The sequence below is a fragment of the Bos mutus genome, chromosome 16, assembly GCF_027580195.1.
Source record: "Bos mutus isolate GX-2022 chromosome 16, NWIPB_WYAK_1.1, whole genome shotgun sequence".
Classification (NCBI taxonomy): Eukaryota; Metazoa; Chordata; class Mammalia; order Artiodactyla; family Bovidae; genus Bos; species Bos mutus.
In genome coordinates, this window is record NC_091632.1 from 42,796,466 (window position 1) to 42,808,920 (window position 12,455).

Genomic DNA, 12,455 nt, shown 5'->3' on the forward strand with positions numbered 1-12,455 from the left:
TCCTTATAAACTTATGAAGGGGCAAATAACCAAATCCTGTCAAGTTCAAGAATTAGACTTCCAGAGAGTCTTACAATGTTGTCTTAAAATGACTCTCTAACCTCAGTGATCTGCCTACAAAATGTCTAATCAGAAGTTCTGAGGGAGTTAACTAGAATATTCAGTATAATAGTATATGAGTTTACTTAATAAAGCATATTTTTATTTTTTGAGTTTCAGATTAATATTATTATTTGGCATTCTAATAAGATTTTCAAGGCCTCTTCTAGTTTAGTTCTTCTTACTGATTAACACCTGAATTTAAATGAATACATACTCTTTGTAAAATGGTAGTATGTTATTCTAAGTGTTAATTATTTTCAGCTTCCCAAATACCAAATACTGCTCTGTTCCCCCTCTATGTCACTACTGAACCTGAACTTTGACCCTTTTTGTATTTTCCCTCTTGCTTACCTTCAGTTGATCCATTGATCGATGATTACTCGGGAAGTGGAGGCAAATGTGTGTATCTCATGTATTGGTGGTTTCCAGTACTCTGACTTGCTACTCTGCCTCTGCTGGATCAGCCTTAAGATGAGCTTTGCATGTCAGCGATCCTAACAGGGAAATCCCAGACAGAGCATAGTAGATTCAGAAATTATTCCTATTTTTGTCCTTTTCCATTAGCAGAACAGACTTGCTGAATTTCAGTCTGTGGCTTGAATTAGGTCAAGAGGCTTAAAAACCTCTTATTGCTTTACTCTTTAGTTTTTCCACTTTAGTTTTGTGTGATTAAATTGAATCCAAACTCATAGATGGTGATGGTAGTGATGACAGCAGCTCACATGTATTGAGTGTTTATAATGTTCCAGGACCTATTCCAGGTAACCTGAATATATTATCTCTTCTAAACCTGTCAGTGACTCGCACAAAGTTCCTTTTTTGCCCGCTTTTGCAAAGAGGACACTGCTGCCCGGAGTGGCTAGTTTGCACTAAATGAGATCCCGTGGTTTCTATGTGGTCAGACTGGATAGTATAACTAAGAGCCCTCATTTTTAATCATTATGGCACCTTTTTTGGCCTCATGATCCCTCACGGTCTGATTACTTGTTAGAAAAATCCTTTTAAAATAGCTCTCTAACTCTGAGCCTTGGTGTATATATAATTGAAAGAAGTCACTTCTAGTTGGCCAAATCTCTGGGCTAGAGTAGCTCTGTGGTGTTGGATTAGCTCTCACCTGTGCTTATGCCAAACATATTTCCTCCAGATCTTGGACCTCAGCTTACTTGATGATTAGGTAAACTTTTTTACTCATTCATGAATTACAAATTAAATTTTTTAAAACTTGGGTGTCAAAAATGTGTGCTTGAAATGAGGACTTTTTATAAAGGGATCACACCTCATTACTCTCTCCATATCTATCACTCTTTTAAGCTAACTCATAAATGAATAACTCAAATAAATGAAGAATCTTGATTTGGGGGTGATTCAGTTTTAGATTTTTGTTGGTTTGTTTGTTTCTATGGGAGATCATGTGATAGGGCTTGGCAGATACAGGAGAAGCCCAGTGCAGCCCTGGCTGCTGTCTTGAGTTTCGGCCTCTAAGGCCCTGTAATGTCCTAACCCACAGCGACTCTTGGATCGGAACTGCTCTGTCTGAGATTTCCGAAGCCAGCTGGTTCTGGTGTGGGAGAGACACCCTTTGTTCTTGCTTTTGTGCTGCAGGTGCTGCTGCTGCCAGCTTGTTGCCTCACTTTTTCTGAGCAGTTGTGGCATCTCCCAAAAAGCTATGCATGACTGAGTTTTAATTCTGTGTCCATGCAGGAGAACAGCCCTGACGACTGAGTTTCCGTTTCAATCACTGCACTTAATGCCTTATAGGGCTTGCATGTGTCGGCTGGACCTTCCATCCTGTTCTTCCCCACCTTGCTGCTACCACCTGGTAGCTAATTTTTTGCAACAGTTCTTACCCCCACCTCCCTTTTAAAATCTGCTTGTTTTCCTATGTTCTATTTTTGCAGATGGTGGTTCTCAAACTGTCTTGAAGCAACCACTGGTTTTAAGGGGATTCAGGAACTGGCTTTGATTAAGTTCACATGGGATAGACTCAGAGAAAACTAATAATATTTTTTCTGACTCTTTGTATTGACTCATATCCTTTAAAGAAAATTTACTTAGTTTTGATATGAATTTTGAGCAGTATAGATTGTCTTACATATAAACATGAGCTAATTTAAAAATAAGAATATATCAGTACCTATGGATTTCCTCTGGTGCCTACTGGAGAAAGATGACTAAGGAAGAAAAGTACAAATGGCAATTTAATGAGTTTGTTGTTTGTGGCTCTTTTTACCAAAACTAAGTTTAAAAGCAAAACTTAGAATTCTGTTAAAGACTTAAGTAAATGAAAGTATCTCCCTAAAACTTGCATATCATACTAGGAACTCGGCTTCCCAGTAACTCATGGTCATTCTGTTAGGCAAAGTGAGAGCCTTACTTAAATTAGTAGATAATCAGCCTTAATTTTTGCTTGCTCCAGTAGATGAACATGAGCTACACCGGATTTAATAATTTGCTCATTGTTCACTCATTGTTCATCCCTGTTGAGGTAATTAGCTCTGAGTTCTTAGCCAGGACTTATACAAGACTCCTGTAGTTTCTGCACTTACCTCTTCTTTTTTTAAAAGGTATATTTAAAAACTCCTTGTAAAAAAAAAAAAAAAAAAACAACTCCTTGTTAGCATACAAAGAACACTACTAAGTGCTCAGATTTTTGTTTTAATGTAACATATTCTTGGGAGTTTTTCCTGAGTCCCTTAAGATACTGGGCCAGGCTGATGTGTATTCATATTGACAGATAAATGATCATTTTTTTTCCTTTGCTGTTGGAACTACTGGCATTTAACAGTTGTGTTAACCTAAGACATTACAGATTTGGAGCTGTGGATAGGATGGAAGGCAGGTAGCCTGGTTTTGTGGGGACAGGGCTTCAGCAGTGTCCTTGAAGGCTCTGTGCCCCTCTACCAGATGCAGTGTTAACCCATACTGGACTTTCTAGTTTCTAAATTTAGGAGTAGTTCTTAACCTCTCCAATGCCAGTATTAAAAACAAGACAGTCATGTTTGAGAACTGCCATCTGGAACAATTACAACTTGTCTTTGTATCATAACTTGTCTTTGTCTTGCCGCTTTAATGCTCTCCTTTCTTACACTGGTGTTCCTTCCTGTCTTTTTCCTTCTTCTGCTCCTTTCCTCTTTTCTACTTTTTCTGCCTTCCCTTCTTTCTATCTCCTAGATCTGAAAGATTTTCAGAACAATAAGCATAGGTACTTGCTAGCCTCTGAGAATCAACGTCCTGGCAATTTTTCCACAGCATCCATGGGGTCCCTTACTTCATCTCCATCTTCCTGCTCACTCAATAGTCAGGTGGGCTTAACATCTGTGACCAGTATTCAGGAGAGAATCATGTCTACACCTGGAGGAGAGGAAGCCATCGAACGTCTGAAGGTAGGTAGTACCTACTCAGACTCAATGGAAGGTATTCTGTGTCATTCTACAAGGCAGAGTAAGGATGAGAAACCATTGAGATGTTGGTTCAGGACATGAAAGAACTTTCTGACTCTCAGAGGTGTCCTGAAATTACTGCTTTGTAAAGTGATTAATTTCTCTTCACCAGAATGCTTGAGTCTGACATGGGTAGGCAGGGATGGGAGGGAGAGTTGCATGGGCAGGTCAGAGGTTGGCCAGGCAAGGTAACTGATAAGTAGGTGTGTCCATCTGTCATGTCCATAAGTAGATATGTCCATAGTTTATAAGTCATGGTGAAATCGTTCCGTTAGAAATTTCATTGGAAACTAATTAAGTAAATATTTGGTTTCTTTGGAAGATGAAATTCTGCGAAGTGCAGAATCTGCTTCTGTTAGTAAAATATGTAATCAAAAGAAGGTTTGCACATTTGAGTAGCTATACCAGCTTTATTCAGAGACATATGAAATTATATTTTCTGGAAGTTCATAGAAAGCCCTGTGATCACTGCAGTGGAAGGGCTGCCCCTCCTGTGCAGGTGCACGCAGGTCACGGATCTTAGTGCTGGTGCTGTGTACTAGAGTCCTGTGTGTGCAGGTCACTCGCCATGCCACCCAGTGGCTTTCTTGTCTGTCTCTGTGAATATGAATGTTATTCCCCCTCTGTGACTACAAGAGCAGACAGTTGTCACCTGTGGTGGCATCCATCACATCATCGAGACAGCAACACAAGTGCCTTTTCTTTTCGTGCTTGTCACTTCCAGGATGAGAGTTTGATGTGTCCCTTGTGGCCTTTGTATTCAAGAGTCCAGGGTGGGAAAAGCAGGGAGGGCAAAGAAACTGTAAGAAGCTGGGGGGTTGCAGCCCTGTGCCCAGCGAGCAGTCCTCGTCACGTGCACTCAGCATTCTTCACCACGGCTGCTCATTCAAGGACTGTGGAGAACAGTGACACACTTTGACAGGTTAACAATAGAAAAAGTTTGCTGAGCTTTTTTGCTAATAGGGAGTTTAGCTTGATAATTGTTGATGCTTTCATTTTGGTTTGCAGATGAAGCTGCAAAAGATGTTGAAGAATTGACTTCTGCCTCTCAATCAGCCTACCTTTTCTTTGGCATTTCAGTCACTTCTAACATAAGGTGCTTCAGAAACAAAAGTAATGATCTGGCTGCTTCCTTCAGGATTTGTTAGTGGAAAGGGGGGAAATTCTGAAACACCTGACAAAAAGGGACAGGGAGTGAGAAATCTTTTCATTAAATATTGTAAAGAAAAGGATAATTTCTGCTATGGTAAAATTGACTTTGGAATTTTACTGAAGATGTTAGTGAAGGCCTATGCAAGAATTGTTTTTTGTTTCTGTATTTTATCACGATGGGCATCAGTGACAAAAGTTGCTGTGTAGGGTTCTCTTCAGGCCAGTGGCAACATGCAGGGATTCTGTGGAAGGGAAACATGGAATCTGTCATTTATTGTAAAATGTCATTTTTCTTTGGAAATTTGGAGTCTTACTATTTGAATCTTTCTTTAACTTCCTTAAACACTACTTGATGTACAAAAAATTTTCTTCCCAACTGCTAAATGGAACCAACTGAAAATAATGTTGACTGTTAGGAGTCAAGATGTGGACCAGATGCTTTAAGTGTTAGGTCGCCCAGTATCTTCCAGATAGTTTCCAGGGAATAACACTGCCTTTATTCAAGGAACCCTCTCCCCAGCCTCCCTACTTCCCACCCAAAACTGTTTTATTACTTTTAGCAGAAATAAGTTTCTGTGTTTTAATTCTCCTTTAAGCCAATCTAAATGACATTTCCTTTTTTCACTAGCTTTAGAAAATAATTTCTTTATGGTTTTGCATTCAGTCTTATTTTTTAATGCAGCATGGTAGTAGTGTAAGCACCTTAGTTCTGCTCCTAGTTTGTGAATGGTGAGAATTCTGTGTCAGCAGACCTTCATTTTAATGCTGCAGGCAGATGACGTCCTGTGTTCACAGGGCAAAGCAGTGGTTGTATGATAGAAATGCTTGCAGATTTCTCATTTTGAAGACTGTTTCATTGTTCTGAATATGAAGGAATGGCATTCCTAAGACATGACACTGTAGGAGAAAAATACTGTAATGGAAAACAGTAATACAGGAGGGTCATTCATTTTCCTAACATTTTATGTCCCTTTGTTTCTCTTTACTTTTGACTTTTTAAAAAAAGGGTCAGTTGGTAGAATACTTTTACACAGGGCGTTACTATTGCTTCATTCATTGAATATCCTGTTTCCATGTGGAAGAGACCCAGGTTATCCATCATAAATACCCTGGGCCCTCTGCACATCTCTGGCAAAGAGAGTAACATGTAACTGCTTTCTGTTTTTAACTGCACCTCAAAGTGAGTTGAAATGTTGTATCCTTGATTTGAATTCTGACTTAAGAAGAAGGTTTTAAATATGTAGCAGTGGCTACTAGGTGGTGCCTCTGGTATTTATTAGTCTGGCATCAGTGTCAGCACTGTGAGTGCCATTGCTTAGGCTTTTAGACTATAAATATCCACAGATGTCCATTACAGAAGCACGCAAGGGTAAATGCTGTGCTCCGCAGCCCGAGGGCCCCACACTTGGAGCTGCTCACTCAGGAAGCAGGCTGCATTCAGTACAGTAAAACTTATCTGATGGCTTCAAGGAATGTTCTGTGTAGTAAGCATTTAACTGTTTAAATATCTTATCTAAACTATAATTTTTTTTTCTGGGGAAATTATTCTGACTTGTTCTGTGGACGTGTCTGCCATCTTAACTGATCATGATGAAGATTTATTTGTGTTCAGCATTATGAACTGACTTAATAGCCAGTGCTGTACAGATAGCCAGACAGACATGATATGAGATCAAAGGTAAAAGATGCCTGAGCCCAGCATGCCTGCAAGCCTAAAAAATGATCCTGATGTCACTCTGTTTTTCCAGGATTTTTTAATGTACAGTACCTGTAGGAAAGAAGACCTTTGAAGAGTGTCTCCTGGACTCCTCATTTCTAAAGCATGAATTCCAATTCAGTTTAATCTTAAATTCAGCTTCTAGAATAAGTTATAGGCAGTGCTGGATGTGCCAGGCCTGCCTGCAGAGTGAATTGGTGACTCAGACTGGAAGCTACCATCCTGTTGGCATGTCTATTTCATTTATACTAAGTTTGTCATTTAGCCTGGAAGAAAGAATATTCCTCACTCTTTCTTAATTTATGGTGAGCTATCTCATAGAATATCTTATCTAAAGCCTGTGGATTCTGCCTTAGTTGGAAGAAGAACACACAGGAAACGCAGCCATAGACCTGCCTCTGGGAGAAATGTAGCCTGAAGATAGTCACTTAGTTTCTCTGTGTTTATAGAATGTCTCTGGAATAAGTGGCTTTTTCCAGGGCTGAAGTTTTGCTAAATGACACTCAACATTGTTTCCTCAGAGTTAAAAAAAAATAACTTTCTATACAACATAAAAGTTGCAGCTTGAAGCTGTAATGAAAGAATGAAGGTAGTACCTTCCTCAGCTTACTCCTTAAATCTCTTTTCTACAAGGAGGTCATATTCTGACTTACCCTGCAGGTAGTGAGTAAAATTAGAGAAGTCACATCAGAGTTGGCAGCAAGATGGTAAAAGGATTCCTAGACAGTATTGCTATCTTCGGGTGAGTTTACAGTTGCCCCAGAATATCAGAAGAGTAGCTTTAACAGAGCCAGATAAACCTCAGCTCTGACATACTACTTCTCTAAAAATAACCAATCAGGAAAAATATGTATTTCAAGCATCTCATGGATCAGTTTGTATTTTATAACTGACATCAGTGTGGCTTGTGGACCACAGTATATAAAATAAGCCCTAGTGCAAGTGCTGTGGTTTGGGCATCATGTTATCCTGGGCCTTTGTTTTTGAAGTTGCCACTTAACGTGAAGGTTTCTAGCCAACTCTCTTTAATAAGCCTGAGATTCTTACAGGTTATGAGGCCTGCTTGTATTGTACTTGCCCTTTGACAGTCATTTGCAGAAGCATTAATGCTCCCCTATTTGAGCTGTTGAATAACTTTGATGGTGAGTTAGAGAGGCTGTTGACCACTTGGTGCTCGGTACCCTTCCTTTCCTGCCCGTCCTGTTTTGGAATTGTGTGCCTTTCTTGGCTGCTGGCCCTCTATGGCGGCTCGTGGTTCCTCCCTTGGCTGTGGAGTGGCCTTTGCACTGCAGATTGTTCATTCCTGTTGGAGGACTGTAGAGATGCTGTCAGGTAGCTATTCTAGTCTTTCAGTCTGTGAGTGTGTTCAGAGGATTAATGAGAGCCAGTTCAGGTGATTTTTGTCTCTGCCTTCCTGCCTTCCACTGTAGGCTGGCTGTAGCTTTTTGCACTTTGTAACAGACTCATGTCTGAGTACCTCCTACATGGCCCCCTCTCTGTCTACCTCCCTGATGCTCAGGCCTTTTCTGAGTGTTTTAAGTTTTGTTTTTTGTTCGTTGTTGCTCCTCCTCCTCCGCCATTATCATCACCCTCCTCCTCTTCATGCCCTCCTCTGCTGGCTCCTGGACTCCTTTGCTATAGCAGTTGCTTCCATGAGTCTTTACTCTGGGCTTTTACCATGCTCTCTTCCTCATTCCAGAAAACCAAGTGCCAGGTGCCTTAGGGCGTTATTGTATTAAATCTTCATAGTTTCTTTCTATGTAGGTATTAATACTTCTCTACATTAACTGTTCTACTCTTCTACAGTTCTACATTAACTATATTAATAGTCATCTACATTAACTACATTACATTTGCCAGAATGGGCAATGTTCAAACTACCGTACAATTGTGCTCATTTCACATCTAGCAGGTAATGCTCAAAATCCTTCAAGCTAGGCTTCAACAGTATGTGAGCTGAGAACTTCCAGATGTTCAAGCTGGATTTAGAAAAGGCAGAGGAACCAGAGATCAAATTGCCAACATCTGTTGGATCATAGAAAAGGCAAGAGATTTCCAGAAAAACATCTACTGCTTCATTGACTATGCTAAAGCCTTTGACTGTGTGGATCACAGCAAACTGGGGAAAATTCTCAAAGAGATGGGAATACCAGACCATGTTACTTGCCTCCTGAGAAACCTGTATGCAGGTCAAGAAACAACAGTTAGAACCAGTCATGGAACAACGGACTGGTTCAAAATTGGGGAAGGAGTACGTCAAGGCTGTATATTGTCACCCTGCTTATTTAACTTTTATTTAGAGTCAGTACATCATGTGAAATGCTGGGCTGGAGGAAGCACAAGCTGGAATCAAGATCGCTGGGAGAAATATCAATAACCTCAATTATGCAGATGACACCACCTTTATGGCAGAAGCTAAGAAGGAACTTCATCTGCTTTATGAAGGTGAAAGAGGAGGGTGAAAAAGCTGGCTTAAAACTCAACATTCAGACAACCTTAAGATCATGGCATCCAGTTCCATCACTTCATGACAAATAGATGGGAAAACAGTGGAAACAGTGAGAGAGTTTATTTTCTTGGGTTCCAAAATCAGTGCAGATGATGACCGCTGCCATGAAATTAAAAGACGCATGCTTCTTGGAAGAAAAGCTATGATGAACCTAAACAGCATATTAAAAAGCAGAAACATTACTTTGCTGACCAAGGTCCTTATAGTCAAAGCTATGGTTTTTCCAGTAATCATGTATGGATGTGAGAGTTGGGCCATAAAGAAGGCTGAGTGCTGAAGAATTGATGTTTTTAAACTGTGTTGTTGGAGAAGAGTCCCTTGGACTGCGAGGAGATCAAACCAGTCAATGCTAAAGGAAATCAACCCTGAATATTTATTTGAAGGGCTGATACTGAAGTTGAAGCTCCAGCACTTTAACCACCTGATATGAAGAGCCGACCCCCTGGAAAAGACCCTGATGCTGGGAAAGATTGAAGGCAGGAGGAGAAGGGGATGACAGAGGATAAGATGGTTGGAAGGCATCACCGACTCAATGGACATGAGTTTGAGCAAGCTCCGAGAGATGGTGAAGGACAGGGAAGCCTGGCATGCTGCAGTGCATGGGGTTGCAAAGAGTCAGACATAACGGAGTGATTGAGCAACAGTTATTAATAGTTATGTTGGGGGATCACAGAGGCTTCATAAAATAGCCTGTTAAATGAATTTGAAATATTTTTTGAACTATGAAGACTTCTCATCCTGAATCACTACCATTATTGTTATCTTGTCATCGTTATCATCATCATCTGAGTTTCTAATTTTGTATCCATGACTATCATTTTCTCCTGCTTTTTGCATGTGTTCATCTCCCTTTTTGGTATCCCTTCTTCCTCCATTTTTTTTTTTTTGGCCTGAACAGTTCCTGCTTGTCCTTCATTCACAGTATGAGTATCACTCAGCCTTGACTCATCCACCTTCCGGCAGACCTGTGAGCACTTCAGTTCCAACACTGAGCACACTGCCTGCTGTTCTCCTACCATTCCCATAACAGTCCTGCAACTTGCTGCTCTAGCTTTGCTGTTGTTCCTGGAAAATGCTAGACATTTCCCACCTATTCCCTCACACACCCGTTCTCTTCCTTTTGTCTGCTCGTGTAGAACCTTGTCAATGAGCCCAGTTCTGACAGCCCCACTGCAGATTGCTTTCTCCCCCTACATTCTCTCTTTTCTTTGCTTTATTTTTCTACAAAGCTCTTATCACAGTCTGGGATTCTGTAAACTCGACTTATTGATTAAAATGGATTGATTTTCTCAGTCTCTCTTCTGGAATATAAGTCTTATGAGAGGTAGGAATTTTGTTCCCTGCTACATCTTTAGTTACCTAGAACAGGGCTTGGCATGTAATGAGGTTATATATGATTACTGAATGAATGAATGATGATTACTTCTTTCTCTCCCTAGTATACAGTAAGCTCCTTGAAAACAGGAAACATGTTTTAGTCCTTATGTTTCTGGCACATAATAAACACTCAGCTGGAGATGGAAGATTGTCTCACTAGTGGCTACATGCCTTCAGATGAGATTAATATGAAGCCTTTCTATGTTGGGAATTGGGCTGTGTTCAAGGGGGTATTGTGTTGAAGGGGAGGAAAAATATCTTTCTTTTTACCCTTCTAGGTCCTTGGCTGGGGCTTCTATAACAAAAGGCAGATTAACAAGTGAAAAGCCTACAAATTATTTAGTATTTGTTTACATGACGTAGCTCAGTGGTAAAGAATCCTCCTGCCAAATGCAGGAGATGCAGGTTTGATCCCTGGGTTGGGAACATCCCCTGGAGAAGGAAATGGCAACCTACTCCAGTATTCTTGCCTGGGAAATCCCACGGACAGAGGACCCTGGTGAGATACTGTTCATGAGGTCACAAAAGAGTCAGACATGACTTGGTGACTAAACAGCACCAACTGTGTGACATGGAAGACTCCATAAGGAAGACCCAAAGAAGTGTTAAACGTGAGCATTTTTATTCTAGGGCTTCCCTGGTCACTCAGACAGTAAAGAATCTGCCTGCAATGAAAGAGACCTGGGTTTGTTCCCTGCGTTGGGAAGATCCCCCTGGAGAAGGGAATGGCAACCCAGTCCCGTATTCTTGCCTGGAGAATTGCATGGACAGAGGAGCCTGGCAGGCTGTATGGTCCATGGGTTTGCAAAGGGTCGGACATGACTGAGTGACTAAACATAGACACTTGGTGAAGTGTGAAAAGTGATGGAAAAGTGTGATAGAACAAGGAGGAGGTGAGCTAAGAGTATTGGCACTGCAGAGAGATTGCTGGTTTACTTCCAGAGCTCAGCAGTAAAACAAATAGCACAATAAAGTGAGTCCCATGAAGTTTTTGGTTTCCCAGTGCATATAAAAGTTAACTTCACACTATACTGTAGTCTGCTAAGTGTGCTGTAGCTTTATGTCTAAAAAAACTATGTGCATACCTTAATTGAAAAATACTTTATTGCTAACAAATGTTGTCATGTGAACCTTCAGCAAATTGGAGTAGTGACATCAAAGATTACTGATCGCCTGTCACATAACAAATGTAGTAACAGTGAAAATGTTTGGAATATTGCAAGAATTATCAAAATGTGATAGACATGAAGTGAGCAGATGCTGTTGGAAAAATGGCACCAATAGAATTGCTACATGCAGGGTTGCCGCAGACTTTCAATTGGTAAAAAACGCCTTACATGTGAAGTGCAATAAAGCGAAGCACAATAAAACAATGTCTGTAGCAACCTGGGAGACTTATCAAGATTTGTCTGTTCAGATTCTTCTTAGTATTCCTTCATCTTCTAGAAATAAGGATGCTGCATTCCTCCAGGGGTAGGAAGGTTACATCTCATGAGGGTCTTACGACTAGCTTCAGGAGGTCAGAGATTCCTTCCTGCTTGTACCATTTCTTAAATCACTGGGCTTAAAATACTCAATGTGCCAAGATATCATATTTTAGTGAAGCATATTCTAAACCCCTTCAGTGTTGTGGTGAAATTATAGTGAAACAAAAAGCAATGAATACCTTGCTGCTGTTGCTGCTGCTAAGTTGCTTCAGTTGTGTCCTACTGTGTGCGACCCCATAGATGGCAGCCCACTAGCCTCCTCTGTCCCTGGGATTCTCCAGGCAAGAATACTAGAGTGGGTTGCCATTTCCTTCTCCAATGCATGAAAGTGAAAAGTGAAAGTGAAGTCGCTCAGTCGTGCCCGACTCTTAGGGACCCCATGGACTGCAGCCTACCAGGCTTCTTCATCCATGGAATTTTCCAGGCAAGAGTACTGGAGTGGGTTGCCATTGCCTTCTCCGAATGAATACCTTAGAGCTCTTTATTCTTTTGTAGATATAGCTGTTAGAAAGTGCTTTTGCATTTGAAGATGTAGTATTACCTTTTCTTCTACACATACACACACACACACACACATACACATGCACATGCACATATATCCTCTCTTTCTCTTTCTTGCACTGTAAAGGTATTTTTATTAGAACTTAAAGGGAGTTAATATATCAGGGGCT

General features: G+C 40.7%; 1 protein-coding gene across 9 annotated transcripts in view; it reads left to right on the forward strand.

The window, feature by feature from the left end:
- KIF1B (kinesin family member 1B) overlaps positions 1–12,455 on the forward strand; it is a 151,316-nt gene that overhangs the window by 57,994 nt on the left and 80,867 nt on the right. For 5 of the 9 annotated variants that reach the window (XM_070385219.1, XM_070385223.1, XM_070385221.1 and 2 more), the window contains one exon: positions 3,352–3,485. In XM_070385219.1, the coding sequence (XP_070241320.1) occupies positions 3,352–3,485 (134 nt within the window). Of the gene's footprint in view, positions 1–459; positions 502–3,273; positions 3,486–12,455 lie in introns of all 9 variants that reach the window. The other 4 variants (XM_070385216.1, XM_070385222.1, XM_070385217.1 and 1 more) reach the window with 2 other exon arrangements.